Here is a 20,415-nt window from a genome sequence, read left to right on the forward strand (position 1 = left end):
AAGCACGTGGAAAGTGGCTCAACAGCACCAGTCCCCGGGGACGGGCTGGGCACCAGCCGCCCCGTGCACCTGCTGGGACGGTCGCCGTGGAGAGTAGCCATGCCCAGCGCTGCCCAGGAACGGCAAGAACGGCGTCTGGCGCAGCTGCCTTGGAAACAGTCGGCAGTTTCTCAGATAGGGAAGCGCACACGCGTGCCGTGGCTGGGCCGTTCTGCCCTGAGGTGCCTATGGGAGACGCGGGAGCAGGCGTCCCTGCAGAGGGTTGCCCTGGAAGCCCACAGCATCTCTCGCTGTAACAGCCCCCAAATGGAAAGGACCCCAGTGTCCAACAGCAGGTGAATGGACAGACAGCTCCGGGTCCGTCCACACGTGGAGACCACANTGAATGGCACACAAGCACGTGGAAAGTGGCTCAACAGCACCAGTCCCCGGGGACGGGCTGGGCACCAGCCGCCCCGTGCACCTGCTGGGACGGTCGCCGTGGAGAGTAGCCATGCCCAGCGCTGCCCAGGAACGGCAAGAACGGCGTCTGGCGCAGCTGCCTTGGAAACAGTCGGCAGTTTCTCAGATAGGGAAGCGCACACGCGTGCCGTGGCTGGGCCGTTCTGCCCTGAGGTGCCTATGGGAGACGCGGGAGCAGGCGTCCCTGCAGAGGGTTGCCCTGGAAGCCCACAGCATCTCTCGCTGTAACAGCCCCCAAATGGAAAGGACCCCAGTGTCCAACAGCAGGTGAATGGACAGACAGGTCCGGGTCCGTCCACACGTGGAGACCACGCAAACCAACAGTGCAAAATCATGACACGATCAAGTTCAGCACGACGGTGCCGAGCCAGTGAGTCCAGACAAAGAGGCACTGGGTGTAGGATTCTACGTATGGCACGCTCTAGAAAACTCCAGCGTCTACAGCAACAGAAAGATCAGGTGTCACTGGGGACAGGGGTGGCGGCAGGAGGGAGGGACTGCAAAACGCATGATGGCCTTCTGGGGCTAGTGCACGCGATCACACGTTCCGCGTTTTACTTTCACGGGTGGACACGCAGGTCCAAACTTGGCGGATTGTACGTGTTAAACGTGTACAGTTCACTGTATGCGGATCATACCAGAAACAAAAACGAAAACTGACCCCAGGCCCACCGGGGCTGTTCCCAAGGCGTCCTGGGACAGCCGTGGACTGGGAGCACGGTGAGGCCAGGCGGGGCGGACCCTGTGGCCTGGGGGGGGTGTGAGCCCATCCCTCGGGACCCTGAGGGCAGACTCTCTGTCCACCTCGCCCGGCATGGCCGCGGCCTGGGGATCGGCTTTGTAAGCAGCGCTACCGGCCCGGGCGCTTGGACGAACGGCACACAGAACGCGAACGGCGGGGTCCTGGAGGACCGCCCCTCAAGCCTCTAAGCTTCTAAGCTGCAGCGAGCACGTATTATTTCAGTGGTTTTCTGAATGTTTTTCTCTAAAGTTAAAAAAAAAAGTCTACATATTTTCACAACCCTGATGTGACTGTGGAAGGCAGGATGCTAGNTTTTCACAACCCTGATGTGACTGTGGAAGGCAGGACGCTAGCGGTGTCTCCCTGAGCTGGCTGGCCCCGCGCGTCCGTCAGACACGGATCTCGCGGCGCGGTGAGGGCACCCAGAGGCGTCACTGAGAGCTGCTGAGGAACTGACTTACAGGCAGGGAGACGTACACCCCAATAATCACACGAGGCCCAGACTGTAGAGGAAGGCCAGAGAGCTGGGGAAGGAGGGGAGGCTCGAGACAGTCAAAGCACGAGAAGGACTCCGCCTGGCGTGGCCGCTCGGAAGATGCCCAGGTGGCCCGGCGGCCCCTAGAACCTACGACTGCCCCCTGGGGAAGCTCCAGCCCCTAGCCGCAGGGACCTAAGCTCTGCCAAGAACCTGAAGGAGCAGGAAGTGGGTCCTCCGCGGGGGCCTCCAGGAGAGGACGCAGCCCTGGCACCGCACCCTCCCGAGCAGCCAGTCGTGGCGTTCCGTTCACAGCGACAGATAGCTGACGCGCAAAGACGCTCATGTCATCCTCCGTGCACCCGCGGCACCGCAGCCCGGCCTCCGGCGGCCCCCCCCACGGCCCCACCCGCACTCCGGCCGGCTGACCCCCACAGCCACCAGGGGAAGTCCCCGACCCCAAATGCAGACCCGGGGCAGGCCTAGCTCACGGAGGTCCCAGGCAGAGGCCCATCTGTCCAACGATTTGTGCCCCTTCGAAGCCGGCTCCCGGGTCCTGGCGAGCCTGCAGCACCCTCGGGACGGCCCCACAAACCCCACCAGCAACGGCAATGCGAGAGTCGAACCACAAAGACAACGCCAGGCCCCGCAGCGGCTCTGCGCTGACTCTCCTGCGGCCACAGGGGACCAGGCGGGCGCTGCACCCTCCCCTGCTGGGCACGCGTCCGCGACGGTTGGGAGCCCCTCGACGCCCACGCACGCCACCGAACAGTTTTACCTCCCAACGAAGACACCGTGGTTTCTTCCTCAATTTCTTCAGTTCTGGAATCTTCCACACCCTTGCCTGCAGCCAAGGGCGGAGAAGTGACCGGGGGAGCCTCGGGGAGGCTGGGTTTGGGGGACGGACCCTGGCAAGGTGAGAGCGGGAGAAACAGCTCCGTTATTTGGCAAACGCGGATGTCCTGCGGACGCGTATGCAACAAATCTGTCAGGTTATGTGGTTTGTGAGATAAGATCTTCACAGATTCTCACAGAAAGACGAGAACGAAACACCAGGGGCTTCATCTTAGAGAGACGCTCCAGGGCTCCCCATAGCTGTCTCCTCCTGAATAGGGGACGGGGCCCCCTCAACAACCCGAACTGGAGGTCTTCCTGTGTGCCAGGGAGGCGTGCGCCCGCTCAGGCCCCGGGACAGCCCCTCGGTGACACTCAAGGGCCCGGCCCCTCCCCAAGGTCAGGGACCCGCCTGGTGAGGGGCCTCAGACGCCTGTGGAGGGCGGGAGCCTCCGGCATTTCACCGCAAGATGGCACGTGGCCTCGACTTGTCCTCGGCGGGGGCCATGACCGGGCACTTCACGGCCAGGGCTGGGTGACTGACATCCCTCCTTGAGGCGACCAGGCCAGCTCTGCTCTGAAACCCCGTCTTCCTGGTCCCCCCAGGCCCACCAGAGCCTCCAGGATGTGGGCACCCGCACGCAGATGTTCAAATACGCAGTCAGGACGCTTCCTGCCACTGCCAGACCCCCGTTAGGCACAAGCTCTCTGGGACACTGTGTGGATCAAGGCCCTCGGTGACCGTCATTCCCATGAGGCCAGGCTGAGGGCCTGTCTAAGGGCAAGCAGCGGCTGGAGCTGGACACCACGCCTCCCCCTGCAGCCACGGCCCCACTGATGCGGGGGAAGGTGTCCTGGGACCCCCGAACCCCCAGCTGGCCACCGACAGCCCAGAGCCTCTGAGCAGGATGGCGCGGAAGCCCAGGCCTGGCCGTGGAGAGCAGGCGAGCAGCCCCTGGAGGCTGCGTGTACCCTGGGCTGGCCTGCCTATCCCCAAGTCCTCGGCGCTCCAGGAAGCCACCACCAGCAGGCCGGCGGCCGGACTTCCCAAACAGGAGCCTAGCCCCCAGGAGCTGGGTTCCTGCTCGAGCCCTGCAGGGCATGGGGCGGAGGATGAAAGCGTGTGACCGGTTCTGGGTCCTCGATTCCTCTCACCCACTAAGAGAGGCCGCAAAGCCGTGGCACTTCACGCCGCGGCCCTGGCAGAGCTCTGACCCCCATTTCCGTGGGGGCTCTGCATTCTCAATGCTCTGGTTTGCACCAGGGAACCCTGGGGAGACGGGAGCTCGGTGGGTGAAGCGGCAAGTGGCCAAATCCAAGCCGCATCTGTGAGGAGCCCACAGGCTGTCTGACACGGGCAGGGGCCGTCACAGGCATCACACCCGGATGCCGCGTCCAGGGGACCTGCCGGGTGCCCTCCCGGTGCTGCTCTGACCAGTGCAAGGCCGAGGGGTCTCCAGAGCCCCCTGTGTGGGTGGAGCTCAGCACCCTGCCTGTCCTGGGGCCCTTGGTGCGCAAGCCCTGGGACAGGGCAACGGGAGGCGGGCTGGTGGCAAGGGCGGAGGCAACATGTTTGTGCAAATGGACAAAAAGGCACCTTTTCCCTCCTGCACAATGTTTAGGCAGTGGAGGCTGGGTGAGCTCTGACTCGGCCTCCGGAACCTTCCTCCCTGTAACGCCCGCCTACGTTCCTGTCTCATCTGAGCTACAAACCCATTAGCACTTTGTGGCCCCTACAAGCTAATGCAGAGGCATAAAAGAGGTCGCCCCACAGACCCAAGGAGGGTTTAGAATCAGAAACTGAATTTTAAATCCCTCGTGACAGAGATAAGAAGGTGTATCTTCTGGAGGGGACATCTGAGTCCCAGAGTCCCCGTGTCCAGCTGGGAATGTGTCCTCAGGTCCCAGGGAGCCCATGCAAGCCTCCCGCGCGTGTGCTCACACGGCCACACTGCTGGGTGGGGTCCCGGGCGGACAGTCCCCACCAGAACCCCGGGACGGCAGCCTCGGCTTCCCAGCACTCACCGGCGGCTCCCTGAGAGGCTCCCGGGTCTCCTCCAGCCCGCTCCCGAAGTCTCCGGACACCTGAGGGCACGCAGGAAAGGAGGGAGCCAGTGACCAAACGGCATCCCTGTGGGGACAGCCTGGCCGCCGGGGGGCACGCCCATCAGACCCACACAGAACCGGGAAGAAAACGTTCCTCTCTTCTGACTGGTCGTCCCGTTCCTGGGACACTGTGCTGGGAAACAGCCAGAGGATGGAGGCCCTGCAGAGGGGGCTCTGGGCACGGCCTGTCAGCACGAAGGCCACGGGTGGACGGCCTGACGGTGCTGAACAGAGTGGCCTGCAGCCGCGGGACATGGGACCTGTCCTTTCATCCCTGCACTGCTCACGCACACGGCTGATGCCCTCGCTCTGTTCACGGCCATGGGGTCACTGCGGGCATTTTCAGCTCCGGATTCTTCCCGGGAACACCAGCTTTCCCCACTCTGTCCCTCACACTCCGAGAATTGGATTTTCTTTTTAGACCCATGCATGCACGCACGTGCACACATGCTTGCACACACATGCACACGCGCTTTCACACATGCACACACGTGCACACATGCTTTCACATGTGTGCACAATGTTTTCAGACACATGCACGCACGTGCATCTGGCCACGGGGACTGCTAGCGACCATAGCACCCAACTGGCTCTTCTAGGGATCGTTTTAACGCTTACTCTGTATTTGGTATGAGTTTTCAAGCAGAAAGTTCTAGGCAGGGAAGGCTCTTTCTGATGTTATGGGAAGTGAAAATGTGGTCCCAGGTTCTTGGTACCCAGATGGCATCTTTCAAAGGGGACCTTTCCAATCCCACCACTTTGGGGTTCCAGGCAACCACACGCCCTGGGCCCTCTGCCCTCGGGTAGGAGTGGGTGGGGTGGGGAGGGAGCCCCTTCACTCACCCCGCCGCTGTCCTCATCGTCCTCCTCCAGACAGTGCATGGGGCTCACCTGGGGGTCCCCGCGCACCCTCAGCTCCGCGATCATCCCCTAAAGGCAGAGGAAGAGAGGGATCCCCGTGGGTCCCGAGGCAGGTGGTGCAGACAGGCTGGCACCCAGCGTGGAGCCCGGTGCCCCGAGGCTGATCTCAGTGAGGACATGGAGCGGAGCAAGAAGGTCCAGGATGAAGCCATCTCAGAGAATGGAGCAAGCTCAGGGGGGCTCCCAAAGCACCTGGGGGGACGTGGAACGCAGGCGCATTCTCGGAGATTGCTGCGTGAAGCAGGCACCACGGGCCCCAGGGCTCACCAGTACACGCGTCTCCCTCAAACCAAGGGAGTGGTGACGGGGGAGGGGGAGCTGCGTGTGGCCCCGGCTACTTTGGGGACCCCCGGAGTCCATGACTGAAAACCAGCAGGTGTGCCCCAGGGCGCAGGTGTGCCGCTCCTGTGGCAGGCGGCTCGGACAGCCCAGGTGGAGTCGGAGGGGTACTCCCCGGGGACGCGCCTTCCAGGCTGAGCCCTTGCCGTCAGGAACACGAGGCCACCGGGCATCTTGTGACACTTGCTGCAAGGTTTCCCTGCCTGGAAATGGTGAGCGTCTACACATGTGTTGTCTAGAGTTTTCTTAGTTTCTCAGCATGTTAACCCCGAGGACGTACGCCGGAGCACTTCTCCCAAATAGAAGCCGTACTGGATCAGTCTGAGAGGTGCGTCTGAACCACCCCGGTGATTGAAAGGCCTGGGTCGGGGCCGGCTGGTGAACATTCAGGTGTCCATCCCGACCGCGGTGCGTCGTGCCGGGGTCAACCCCAGCAGGACACGAAGGGCTGAGCGTGGCGGTGCCCAGCGCTACGCACACCAGAATGTCATTTGTGTAACCTTCACGTGTCGCAGGAGCCGCCTGACTTCCCCAGCCATGCCCGCATGCAGGAGCCCTTCTCGCCAGCGGCCAGATGTGTCAGCAGGCCGCATGCTGGCCCCACCTACGTTATTCTGCTTATTCTTTCAAATGACCTTCAGACTCCCTGCATCAGCTGACCTTTGACCCCATGCCCTTCCTGCTTCTCACCAACAAGGAGCATGTGACAACCAACCCGCAACACCCCACCATGACCCAGCTGAGCCCTGCCTGAGCGCTCCACTTGCTTCCCAAGGCTGCCTCCTCCAGGAAGCACCCCTGGATCCCTACCCAGGACGGTTCACACTTCAGCGGCCAGTTCTGCCTGACTCTACATGCCCCCTCCACCCTCCAGCTGCTGACAGTGAGGCCTGTGGGGCCACGTCCTGTCTCCCTCTGTCTGTGTCACACATGCACATGGATATGCGTGTTACGCACAGCATCTCTCTGTGCTTACATGTGTGTATTTGCACACGCATGCTTGTTCAGCCACATACCCCTGCTCCTGGGAGGCCAAGGAGAATGGCTGGACCCAGGTGGGACTCGAGGGGAGGAAGGTGCCTGGCACCCCACAATGACCATGAGGTCCTCATTTTCCCAACGCACTTGCAGCCGGGCCAGTGCCGCAACTTGCAGGGGAAGGAGGCGGCTGAGGACACAGGCGGGAAGCAGTCAAATGCAGGTGAGCGATCTCCACTCTGCGTGGCACGTGCAGCGTCGTCCCTCGCAGGTGCGCACAGCAGGGCCGGCCTCATGGGCAGCTGGCACAGCTGGGGTTGCCAAAGTGGCCGCCGGCTCATAAGCTGGGGTGGGGCTGCGCCAAGCTGCACACGGTCACTTCCCGTCGCTGGGCTGACTTCTGAAGGTGGGGAAGATGGTGGCCACGGGCGGGACCACATACCTCGCCGTCACTGTTGTCCCCACCTAACCACAGTGTGTTCCAGAAGATCAGAGGCAGAGCAGGGAGCTGCACTGGCTCTCCTTCGGACCCAGGATGGTCATTGGTTCCAGAAGTCTCTTTGGGGCAGCTGGGTGATGTCCAGGCGTCGTGGCACTCCAAGGGAAGCTGACAGACAGCGGCCAGGCCGTGGAGCTGGGGGAGTCAGGAGCGGGGGCAGGGTGGCCGTCGGTGGGCCTGTCCCTGCGCTGGTGGGTGGCCACATTGCAGGGGGTGGTGGTGGCAGGCTTCTGGAAGCGTGCAGCTGAGAACTCCATCTCTTTAAGGAAAAAAGCGACCAGGCACAGACAGCGCTGTCTCCAGTGGCCAGAGAATCGGCCCCGATGTTTCAACCAGACCAGCGGTGGCCTGTGTGTAACCCTGAGCCCAGCAGGCCCCTCCTTTCAGATCCAGAGCCAGCCTCACCACTCCCTTCCTCCTCCTGCACCGGCCCCCCGGGAGCAATGCTGCCCTGCAGCGTCCCCACAAAGTGCACGGTCAGAGTGGGGCCCAGCCCTCCTCACAGTGGTCGCCAGGGAGCCCACCGCAGAGCCATCAGTGGGACTTAGGGAGGGCCTGGCTGACCGCCTGGGACTCGTGCTGACAGCTCCTCTGGGGGCTGGGGCCCTGAGCCCCCGTGAGCCGCAGTGGGTAGGGAGAGGCAGCATGGGGACTGGCTGCAGACAGGCCCTGCCGGGGCTGGGGCTCCAGGACGACGGGGAGACAGTCCACGCCCCGGTGGGGAGAGTCAGCTGTGGGCAGCGGTTGGTATATTTGAGAAACTAGTGACCTTCCTTCAAATTCTGGGATGCCACAAGCACCATGGGGGGCAGCCAAGCTGTGTGGGAGAAGTGTGTGAGCCCGTGTGTGAGAGCTGTGTGTGGATGCGTATGTGCGAACATGTGTTCACATGTGCATGCAGTGAGCGAATAACCTAGGTAGGGCCAGCACACAGCCCGCGGATGTATCCAGCACGTGTGTGCCTGTGGGCATGTGAGAGAGCACACATGTGCATGTGAACGCAGTGTGCGTGCAGTGAGAGCACGTGTCAGCATGTGTGTGCACACGTGTGCGTGTGGACACGTGTGCACCCGTGTGCATGTGAGCACACATGTGCAGTGACTGCATGTGTGCATGTGGTAAGAGTGTGAATGAGTGCACGTGTGCACGTGAGCATGTGTGTGCGTGTCAGCATGTAGTGCACATGTGTGCAGGGAAAGCATATGTGTGCATGTGAGCGCATGTGTGCATGTGACTGTGTGAATGAGTGTGCATGTGCGTGTCAGCATGTGTGTGCACGTGTGTGCGTGTGAGCACATGTGTGTGTGTGCACGTGAGCAGTGTGGGTCCGTGAGCATGTGTGTGCAGACCAGGGGCCCCCCACTGTGCGTCGTCACTTCAGGTGTAAAAGGGGCGGAAGCGCTTGTCCTAGCTGGTGTCGGCGGGGGGCGGGCGTGACCGTGGCGCCCTGGCTCTGCCTCGGTCCAGAGCGGCGGGTCTGGGCGCCCCAACCCCACGTCCCCAGCCTGATCCGCGTGGCCCCCGGCATCCAGCCTGCCCGGGGCTGGCGTTCAACCTCCCGGCTTCGGTGGACCGGGCGCGGGTTTCTTCTATAACGCGGCCCACTCGGCCGTGGGCTGAGAGTCACCACCTGCCACGGGTTCGCCATCGGACAGAGGAAGTGACCGGTGGGCGTGAGGTGCCAGCCCCGGGGCACAGCCTCCGGGGGGGCAGGGCCGCGTCCCGCCCCGTCTGGCACTGGGGTGTCTGTGGGCGCTCCGTGTGCAGAAGCCGCCACCAGCGGCCGAGAGCCTCCAGAGAAGCCCGAGGCCGGGAGGAAGGGTCTACACAGACGCGAGCCCAGGGCGAGCGGGCCAGGGCTCCTCGGCAGAGGGAGTCCGTCAAGGGACACGCGGCCCGAGAGCCTTGGAAAGGGTTAAAACGTTAGAAAGGCACAGGACCACTGAGCAAGAGCTGGAAAGGGCACTTTCAGCAAAGCGCTGTGATGACCGGCCCGGAGCGCGTCACTTCCCAGGAGACACTTGTCCCCACACGTGACTCGGGAGGAATAAAGCTGCAGAGACCAGTGTTGCTGACCAGAGACAATCACGGCTCTGTGGGGCCGCCTGGCGCGGGGCCGCGGGGTGGGGCGCCCCACTCAGGCGGGGCGGGAGGGGACGCCCAGCCTCCTCCCGGCAGCCCCAGCCCCGCTCACTTCTGCCAACTCTTACAGATCACGTGACGGGAGTGACTCTTCCCCGGGAACCTCAATTCAGAAAGTCTGGAAAGGCCTGCGCTAAACTGATCTGTCTTCTGTCCTCCCAGCCTCTCTGCTCCACCAGCTGGACTCTGGTCAAACACCCACACAGAAAATTCCTGAAGCCTCCAGTCTGCGGGGACGCCAGGAGCCAGACCACTCTCGGCTCAGGTGGATGTGGCCCCAGTGAAGGCAGCTGAAGTCAAGCAGCCGCCCAGGGCAGGCGGCCCGCAGCCCAGCGCCAACGGGGGAGCCGACACCTCGCCCCGTTCCTGTCTTCCCTACCTTCAGAGGCTTGGCTGCCATGTTACCCGCCATGGGCGTCTTCCACAGGAACACTTCAAATATCTCAATGGTTTAAGCTAGAAAGTGACACCATAAAAAGGCAAAAGGCAAATTTGGAGATAAAATTTACAGTGGGCAAAACAAAGGAGCCGTTTCTTTCATATATAAAGAGCTTGTATAAATCAATAAGAAATAAGTGAGCCCATCAAAACAAAAATGCAAAGAACATGAACAGGCTAGTCATGAAAGAAGAAATTCAAATAGCCAAAAATCATATGAAAAGCAAAAATCTGTCTACACTAACCACCAAGACATGCACATTAAAACACCCAGACACCGTTGCCTGTTTTGACAGGCGACTGTGTTCTGCGTGCGTGACACAGAGCCCTGACAAGGCCCAGGGAGGAGGCGCTGGGCGTCCTCGTCCACGGCGGTGGTGACCTCCAGCACGCCATGACACGGGTGACCCCGTCCCCACCCACACACAAGCAGCCTGTCCGCAGAACTGTTACAGACGTGGGGAGCGGGCGCCCAGGCGGCCCAGGCGGTGACGTGTCTGCCTGTGGCTCAGGTCAGTGTCCTGGGATCAAGTCCCCGCATTGGGCTCCCTGCTCAACGGGGAGTCTGCTTCTCCCTCCCCCTCTGCCTGCTGTTCCCCCTGCTTGTGCTCTCTCTCTCTCAAACCTTTTTAAGAAAAAAAAAAGCAAAAAAGAAAAAAAGACGAGGGGAACATCTGGGGCGCCACCAGTGGACACAGCCCCTCCCTCAACGGGACGGCTCTGTCTGACTTCCTTCCAGTTAATCATGTTTGAGGATCAAAATGAAAACACAAAGGGGCCCAGTTTGGTATCAAAGTCCTGCTGGCTCCCAGACGGCAAGGGTTAAAGTTCCTGCCGGAGGTGAAAGGTCAGCTGTCAGCCCCTGAGTCACCACGGCTTAGGACAACATCCATCAGGCGGCCTTTGTCTGGGCAATAATTAACTTTCTGTCCCGGGGACACCGCCTCCTTGGGCTCACACAGGGACCCTGTGTGACCAGGGCGCAGGGGCGTCCCAGCTGCCGCGGCTCCAGGGTCAGGGCTGGGGCTCGGGAATCAGCACCCGCGAGGGTGGGAGGCCAGGGCCGGGGAGAAAGAGCCCACCCAGGTTCCGGGAAGGCCAAGGCCAGGCGTGAGGCGAGGGGGCTTCCCTGAGGCCAGGGTCCCTGGGGCCCTTCTGCCCTTGCTGCCCTGAGGCTGAGCAGAGCCACGGCTGCGCGGTTGGCGAAAATGAGGATGATCAGCAGGGCTGCCGTGGGTGGGTGATGGGAGCCCCCAGCCCAGCCCAGCAGGAGTGCGGGCTTCACGGGGCGGGGCCCACGCTCAGGGCTACGCACGTGCTGCTGGTACCGAAATCCCCCGGTTCTCGTTGTGCACAAGTCACGTGGGCCGGGACACGACCCTGCTCAGCCAGGGGGGCCCTGGGGTCACCCAGGCACCACACACACAGTGGAGGCTCCTGCCATGGCAGGGATGGGGGTCCAGGTAGGAAGGTGGTCCCACAGGGCCTCCTGGGCTGGGGGGGGTCAAGGGGCTAGAACACTAAGGCAGTAGGTGGCATACGGGAGCCAGACGGAGCCAGGACCCCCAGGGCTGCCCTCCAGTGGGGCTGACGGCTCTGCCCAGAGGGCGGTCCTCTCCCGGGGGACGGTGGCACAAGGCAGGACGCTGCTGTCATCCTTGGCCCCAGCGGCCAGATGGACCCCCACCCCCAGGGCCGGTCCCCGGAGCACAGTGACCATCAGGTTACCTGGAACTTATCAGGATCTGCTCCTCCGGCCTGGGCCACGAAGAGGCCAGCGCCGGGCTCCAGCTCCAGGCCCCGTGGGGAGCGCACCAAGGGCACTCTCTGGAACAAATCACAGTCCACAAACAGTGCCACAGTCGCACCGTCCACGCTGAGCGCAAAGCGTGTCCACTGGCCGGTGAAGGCAGGCAGGCGGAAGCTGGCAGCCGTGTGGGTCCGCGTGGCCCCGGGCTCGGTGTACAGGATCTGGATGTGCTGGTGCCCATCACGCACGCCCGACAACTTCACGCCCACGGAGACCACCGCCTGGGCTGCGTCCGTGATGGCAAACAGCACCCCTGCGTCCTTGGTGGCAGGCCGGACATGGAAGTGCAGCGAGAAATCACGGAAGAACGGGCTGGGGAAGTGGTACCGGGCCACCTGGCCGCTGTTGGCATCCGGGCCAAAGACGAAGGCTGGTCCGACATCGGGGTCGTCCACCTGAGTGACCTGCTGGGGCGGGGGCTCTCCAAGCAGCTGCAGGAGCCCCACCTCCGTGCCCAGGCTTTCTGCAAAGAGGAGAAAGAACCCGGTGAGTGTGTGCTTGGGGGGGACCAAGCAGGCAGGGTGCCAGGAGGACATTGAGTCACGAGGGGCTCCCCACCTGCCTGGTACCTGCCCCGTTTCTCCAGGCACCTCACAGGGCCAGAAGTTGTGGCCACAAGCAACTGCTCCCCTCCCTCCACGGGCTCACGGGCCCCAGGGGGACGCGACAGGAACCGTCCCAACCAGGGGGATAGAGGGAGCAAGGATGTGGCCGAGCACGGCATCCCCAGAAGGGCCAGCAGCCTGCCGCGGGGGCTGGGCCCCGCACCCCCCTCACCCATGACCCACATCCCCACCCTCAGCCACCAGGAACTGGGCTCCAGCCCCAGCCCCAGAACGCTGGCCTGAACAGCATCCGTTACAAAAGACAGAAACCCATCCAGCCCGCAGTTCCCTGCACTTTCATCTACATTACCAACCCGCCTGGAAACTAAGCCCCCGGGGATAGAAAACCAGAAAAGGGGGGGCTGGGGCGCCTGGGCGGCACAGCGGTTAAGCGTCTGCCTTCGGCTCAGGGCGTGATCCCGGTGTTGTGGGATCGNGTAGAAAACCAGAAAAGGGGGGGCTGTTTCTTGGAGGATCCGTCTTAGTTTGAGCCCATCCTTGGGGTTCGGGCCTGCGCTCACACTTGTAATACAGCCAATCCCACCCAAGTGCCCCCGCGTTGTCGGGGGCTTCCTCGGGGCCCCCTCCCATCGTGTCCACGCTGGGCTGTCAGGGCCACCCTGACCTGCAGAGGCGGAGGACAGACCCTGGTTCCTTCACCGACCGATGCTCACACTGGGTGGCCCCATCTTCCTCTCCAACACCCCTTAGAGTCCCAGCCCCACTGGTTCNTTGAGCCCATCCTTGGGGTTCAGGCCTGCGCTCACACTTGTAATACAGCCAATCCCACCCAAGTGCCCCTGCGTTGTCGGGGGCTTCCTCGGGGCTCCCTCCCATCATGTCCATGCTGGGCTGTCAGGGCCACCCTGACCTGCAGAGGCGGAGGACAGACCCTGGTTCCTTCACCGACCGATGCTCACACTGGGTGGCCCCATCTTCCTCTCCAACACCCCTTAGAGTCCCAGCCCCACTGGTTCAGTCTCTCAGGAGCCCCCGGTCTGCCCTCCTCCCCTGTGTCCTCCCATCAGCTGGAGGTGGCTCGAGTATAGGCTGGGGACACAACCATGGTGCCCCGCATTCCACCTCATCTCTTGTCCTTCCAGGTGGGACCAGAGGCTGCTGTGGGAGGGACACAGGCCCTGCTCTCCATGACACTGGTCCTGGGACCCAGCAGGGCCTGACTTGACCACGCACGGGACCTGCCTCAGGTGTAGCATGGAGAAGAGTGCTTCCCGGGCACGCGGGGGCCACCAAAAGCCTAACGATCTTGGCCAGGAGGGTCAGCTGCTGGGGGCAGAGGGCAGGGTCTACTGGACACAGGATGGGGCAAACACCAAGTCAAGGACAGACCGGTACTTGGTGATTTCCTGTGTGGACACCCAATTTACGAGCTGGAGCCGGGACTTCGGGGCCACAGTCCAGCCAAAGGCCCCAACCCAAAGCCTCTTCTCTCAAGCCCCCCACCTGTAGTCTGGGTGTGATCTATCTCCAAGGTAAGAATTATATGGGAGGAGACGCTCTTCTGGGAAGGGGCTGCCGACGAGCGGGTGTCCTGAGCAAGGTGGTGACCGTGTGTATGAATGTGTGAGACTGTGGCACTGAGTGTGAGTGTGGGGGGGAAGGGGGAGTACCTGGGGTCTGGCCCTGAGCAGCAGGCCAGGTCAGAGCAGAGGGAAGCGATGCCAAAACCCAACTTCCTAAGGCAAGTTTTGTCTTTCAAAGAGCTCTTTGAGAACAAAAAATGAAAACGGAGGAGAGACAAAAGCCACCACACGAGGACAGGCACTTCGGGTACCCCCCAGGGCTGGTTCCCTTGGGGCAGCGGTGGGCACCTCAGCTCTGCATGGCCCTGACTTCCCACCCTGTAGGCAGCACCACCAGCGAGCCAGGGCTCCCCCATCCCTTGCAGGTAAGACCCTCATGCAGATGGGAAGTGGGAAGCAGCCAAGTGCAGTGCCGACAGCGGCCTCGTTGCAACAATAGCCTGGCCTCAGTGCTAGGGAGCAGGGGGACCTAGAAGACGTAGGCTCTGGGAAGACGGTGGCTACCTGATGCTCAAAGACAGACACTGCTACGTGTCCACCAAGATGGTGGCTTCTATGATGGTCCCTTCATATCAGAAGTTCCCAGGGCCTGAGCATGCACTCAGGGAGGTGCTCTAAGATTAGGAAACCGGACTCTCACCTCCATGTCAGTGGCCCTGCTGTCCTGACTCAGCTTTCCCCAAAGTGAAACATGGATATGTCCATCACTGCCCTTCCTCCCAGGCAGCTAGAAGTTTTCCAGATTAATTTAGAATGCAAGAGGCAGCAGCCATTGATGTCCTGGGCTGAAAGACAACAGCATGGTCCAAGGGCAGGCCCAGGGACCCCAGTGAAGCACAGGCAGCCCCTTCCTCTCCATGATATTCGTCATGGTTCCCACTGGGAGTAAGACTCCAAAGGCCACGGCCCTAAAATCACTGGCCCATTCTCCAGTTCCAGGCACCGAGTGGAGGATGGGGTCACCTCCTTGCAGACCTCTGGCAGCTGCTGCACTAAATGCCCTGGCTGTCATGGGCCAGAGATCAAGGTCTCTCCAAACCGCAAACGCCCATGCCGTGCTCTGAGAGTTTAGAGAAGTACCTTCATGGGAACATAGTGGTGACATCCTTGTTGTCCACACTTGTTGGTCCACACTCACCTTGGATTAAGGAATCAGGGGACTTGCCTAGCTGAAGTCAGTTTCCCTTTCAGCAAACAGGCCAGCCATGACCAAGTGGAATTTATCCTAGGTACGTAAGGCTAGTTCAATATTCAAAACTCAATTAATGGAATCCATCTCGTCAACACACTAACTAAAAAGAAAAATAAAATCATATCAATAGATGAAGAAAAAGCATTTGACAAAATCCAACACTCATTCGTGGTAAAAACTCACAGTAAACTAGGAATAAAACAGAATTTCCTCCATTTGATGAAGGAACAAAACACCCCTACAACTCATATCACACTTAATGGTGAGAACAGTGAAGCCTTCACGCTAAGACCAGGTGCAAGGTAAGGATGTCTTCCCCTCACTCCTGTCCAACATCCATGCTAGAGGCTCTCACTAATGCAGGAAGGCAAGAACAGGAAATAAAAGTACACAGATTGGGAAGAAAAAGATAAAACTATTTGTAGATGACATGATCATCTACGTAGCAAATACAAAAGACTTGACAAAAACAAAACAAAAACCCTCCTGGAACTATTAAGTCATTACAGCAAGGCTGTAAGATACAAGGTTAATATACAAAATTCAATCACTTTCCTATACACCAGTAATGAACAAGCAGAATTTGAAATTAAGAACACAATACCATTTACATTAGCATTCCCACAAACAAATTATTTAGGTATAAATATAATGAATGCATGTACAATATCTATATGAGGAAGACTACAAAACTCTGCTGAAATAAATCAAAGAACTAAATAAATGCAGGGATAGTACATGTTCATGGATAGAAAGACTCAATATTGTCAAAATGTCAGTTCTTCCTACCTTGGTCTGCAGATTCAGAGCAGTTCCAGTCAAATCCCACCAAGTTATTTTGTGGATATTGACAAACTGATTCTAAAGTTTCTGTGAGAGGCAAAAGACCCAGAATAGCCAACACAAAGTTGGAAAAGAACAAAGTTGGAGGACCGACACTATCCGACTGCAGGAGTCACTATAAAGTGACAGTGATCAATAGAGTGTGGTATTGGAAAAGGAACAGAAAAACAGATCAGTGGAACAGAACAGAGAGCCCAGAAATAGAGCCACAGAAACAGGGTTAATGGATTCTTGTCAAAGGAGCAAGGGGATCAANGTCAATGGAGCAAAGATCGTCTCGTCAGCGAGTGGGGCTGAACAACGGGACGTCCACATGCAAAGTGAACCTAACGCAGACCTTACACGCGTCACAATTAACTCGCGATGGATCACACACTCAATGGAGAATTGCAAAACTGTACAACCTGTAGAGGACAAGAGAGAAGAAATCCTAGGGGACCCTGGATAGGAGGGTGACCTTCTAGATACAGCACCAAAGATACAACCCAAGAAAGAAAGAGCTGCTGAGCTGGATTTTGTGAAAACCTGAAACTTCTGTCCTGTGAAAGACCATGTCAGGGGAGTGAGAAGACAAGCCACAGACTGGGAGGAAACATTTGCAGAAGACGCCTCTGATCAAGGACAGTTATCTACAATATATAAAGAACTCTGAAAACTCAACAATAAAACACGAGCCATCTTTTTAAAAATGGACCAAAGACCTGAACAGAGCAGACATACAGATGGGCAGTAGTAAAGCTGCTCCACGTCACAGGTCATCGGGGAGCTGAAAATTAAAGCAGCGACGACCACTGCACACCTACGAGAATGGCCACAATCCGGAACACGGACAACGGCGAGCGCGGGCGAGGACGTGCGGCGGCAGGGGCGCTCACTCAGGGCGGCTGGGAAAGCAGAGGGTGCGGCCACCCTGGAAGGCAGTCTGGTGGCTTCTCACCACACGGAACACGCTCTTCCCATACGACCCCGCGATCACGCTCCCCGGTGTTTCCCCAGAGGAGATGGGAACACACGTCCACACAAAATCCTGCACACGCATGCTTACAGCAGCGTCATGCGTGACTGTCACACTCGGAAGCCACCAAGGTGCTCTTCAGCGGGTGGACGGACACCGAACTGTCCATCCGGTCAACGGGAGAGTATCCAGCGCTGAGAGGAAATGAGCCATCACGCCACGAGGAGACACGGAGGGACCGTAAGTGCGTATCGCTAAGGGACGGGAGCCGGTCTGAGAAGGCCGTCCTGTGTGACTCCAGGGACAGGACTCTCCGGTGAAGGCACGGCTCTGGAGACGGTGACGGGTCCGTGACTGCAGGGGCCGGGGGAGGAGGGATGAGGAGGAGACGCACAGGGGACTTAGAGGGCAGACTACTCCGTAAGATGCCGTAGTGGTGGATGCCTGTCATTACACGTCTGTCCAAACCCACGGAAGGCACACCACCGAGAGTGAACCTCACGTACACGATGGACTCTGGGTGATGACGACGTGTCAGTGTAGGTCCATTCATGGTAACAGATGCACAACTGAGGTGCGGGACGTGGACAGTGGGGGAGGCTGTGCATGGGTGAGGGGAAGGGGCAAGCGGGACAAGGAGGTGATGCTTTTTGACAGCCCACTGAGATGTGACGAGCCAGGTATCAGCCACATGCACCCAACAATGGTGCCCCCAATACACACATCAGAAAGTGGAGAAGGTCCTCATCCGTGTTGCAGACCACGAGACACTCTCATCCCAGTCTCCTGCTAGAATAGAACACACCACCTTCAGTGAGACAGATGTGCAGAGACTTCTCGAACCTAACGAAGTGTTTGGAGAAAGCTCTGTACCTGTCCCTTTATTACATAGAGTCACAGCCAGAAGGTAAAAAACGTCCGGGGTGAGTGGAGAACCTAATGCTGATATCAGAAAAGAAAATACACTGAGAACATTTTAAGAAACATCTCGGGGCACCTGGGTGGCTCAGTTGGTTGAGTGTCCAACTCTCGGTTTCAAGCTTAGGTCCTGGTCTCAGGGTCCTAGAATTGAGCCCCACATCAAGCTCTGTGCTCGGCACGGAGTCTTCTTGAGGATTCTCTCCCTCTCCCCCTGCCACTCCGCCCACATGCGTGGTCTTTCTCTCTCTCTAAAATAAATAAACCTTCATCCCTCGGTGGAGGTTTAATGCACCAAGGCCAAGGCCAAACACTGCTGTCACCTGGAGCCCAAATCAAAGCCTGCAGGGACAGGACAAACAGGTCGAGAAGATGAGAGGAGAACTATGGCATCATGTGTTACAAGAGGCTGGAAACACCTGAAGGTCTGCCTTTGGGGAGGGACAGAGGACAAACCAGAACCACACGAGAAAGAGAGGTCTCCCGCAGTGACACTGGACATTTCTGAGATCCGTTCCCAAAGAAAAGAGGGACTTTTGGATGCACAGAATGTGAGCCCATGTATCCAAAGCAAGGATCGAGAGTATGCATACATGAGGACACACACGTGCACACGCACGCACACACCGTGGTAATGCAGGAGACTGGCCCAACATGTCCATTCCACAATGTCTGGAACCTGCATATTGTACTTTGCAGATGCAATTAATGTTAAGTCTCCAGATGGGGAGGTTAGCCAAATCTAATGACATACATCCTTAAAAGCATGTGTGTCTCCCAGCCAAGGACACACTGGCGGCCCCCAGAAGCTGGAAAAGGCGGGGGACACTCTTTCCTGCAGCCCCCAGAAGGAACACAGCCTTGCAGACAGACATCTTAATTTTAGCCCAGTGAGACTGATTTCTGACTTCTGACCTCTAGAACTGTAAGGTTACACATCTGTATTATTTTAAGCCACTACTTTTGTGGTCATTTGTCACAGCAGCCACAGGAAACTCACATCCGCACATTTATGCAAAGCCACAGAGGGAACGGGAAAGATGCCCCATCCCAGCAGCGAGGGGGGCTTGGACGTTGTGTTCAGCCCTTTCTTGCAAAGCTCCGATCTCGATGCCTGTGCATTCATGAGCTAGCTCTGGGGTAAAAGTGTAACCCAGGAGAGGAGCGGCAGAGGACAAGATGATGGGGCAGAGTGGTCCTCAGGGATGAGAGTGGCAGGCAAAGGCGGTCCCCCCAGGGCCAAAATTTGTGGGTTTGGGGGAAGGAAGATTCATTCTAAGCATTGGCTGCTCTGCACACTCTCTCCTCCACAGAACTGAGGCCACATGTCTGCAGAACCTGGTCCTTCCAAGTGGGGCTGCCCACAGATGGCTGGCAAAGGAGCAGTGTATGGAGGCAGAGGTCCCTGAGCAGTTTTACATACTTCGAAGGCATGGTGGGGCCCCTGGAACACTGGCCATGGTGCTTGGAGTGGACGAGGCAGCACCCACAGCGCAGTCTTCCCAGTCACGAAGCCAGCCTCTCTGGGTGCATGGCCGTAGGAGAAGGAGCGGCTACTGAGCCTTCCATGTACTCCAAGAATCAGGAGATCAGAAAAAGAACTTTGAGGGAAACCAGCATGGCAGTGGGGGAGAGGCTGGAGCAGACCTCAGGACGGGAAATAATTACAAACAAGATCCTACCCCGGAATCCCCGACACACACAACTCAACAGTGCAAAGCTGAGCCTCGGCCGCTACCACTGCTTGGTGGGTCCTCTCCAGACACATGTTTCAAGACAAGACAAAAACAAACCGCATATTACATGTGACACTCACATTCTAACACGGTAAACCTGATCCAATATCCAGATGGGTGGGTGGATGGGTGGATGGATGGATGGATGGATGGATCTGTGGATAGATGGATGGATGAATGGTTGGATGCTGGGTGAGTGGACGTATGGATGGGTGGATCTGTGGATGGATGGATGGATGGACGGATGGATGGAAGGAAGGTTGGGTGGATGGGTGGATGGATCTGTGGATAGATGGATGGATGAATGGATGAATCTATGGATGGATGGATGGATGGATGGATGGATGGATGGATGGATGGAAGTTTGGGTGGGTGGAAGGATGGATGGATGGATGGATGGATGGATGGATGGATGGATGGCTGGATGGATGGCTGGGCTAGCTTCTCACATGATATATAATAGTAACAATAGTTTAAGACTTGATTTCTCAATTGAAACCGAAAGCTGTCAAAGATGACTTCCCCGTGGCAGAATGAACAGCTCTTTCACCAAGGCGAAGCAGATTGTCAGGGAGATGGCCCCCACGTGGAAAGTCCAAACTGCCACTGCACGGGCATAATCGCAGCCACCATCTTGCTCCTCCTCAGTGAGGCCGAAGGTGAGCTCTTGCCTGTATGATGTTCCACGTCAGCCTTCCTCAGAGCAGGAAGGAATAATCACTAGAGACAATGGTGAGCTGGATGCTGATGGGGAGTATGGTCAAGGAAACCCCATTCCAAGGTCGTGTGTCTCCTTACCTGCAGACAATCTCATCCGCTGCTCTGGACACCTGACATCCCAACGAGAAAGCCGAAGCCAGCTGGCGCCTTGGTAAG

The 20,415-nt window shown here is 58.7% G+C and overlaps 1 protein-coding gene across 6 annotated transcripts in view; it reads right to left on the bottom strand.

Annotated features, from left to right (window-relative positions):
* The window catches only part of COL18A1 (collagen type XVIII alpha 1 chain), an 84,919-nt gene that overhangs the window by 24,937 nt on the left and 39,567 nt on the right, over window positions 1–20,415 (bottom strand). For all 6 annotated transcript variants that reach the window (XM_034654413.1, XM_034654396.1, XM_034654381.1 and 3 more), the window contains 4 exons: window positions 11,665–12,209; window positions 5,463–5,549; window positions 4,539–4,598; window positions 2,458–2,587 (listed from right to left, as the gene is read on the bottom strand). In XM_034654413.1, coding sequence (XP_034510304.1) covers window positions 2,458–2,587; window positions 4,539–4,598; window positions 5,463–5,549; window positions 11,665–12,209 — 822 coding nt within the window. The remainder of the gene's footprint in view (window positions 1–2,457; window positions 2,588–4,538; window positions 4,599–5,462; window positions 5,550–11,664; window positions 12,210–20,415) is intronic.

This window comes from Ailuropoda melanoleuca, chromosome 1 (genome assembly GCF_002007445.2).
Source record: "Ailuropoda melanoleuca isolate Jingjing chromosome 1, ASM200744v2, whole genome shotgun sequence".
In the NCBI taxonomy this organism is placed as follows: domain Eukaryota; kingdom Metazoa; phylum Chordata; class Mammalia; order Carnivora; family Ursidae; genus Ailuropoda; species Ailuropoda melanoleuca.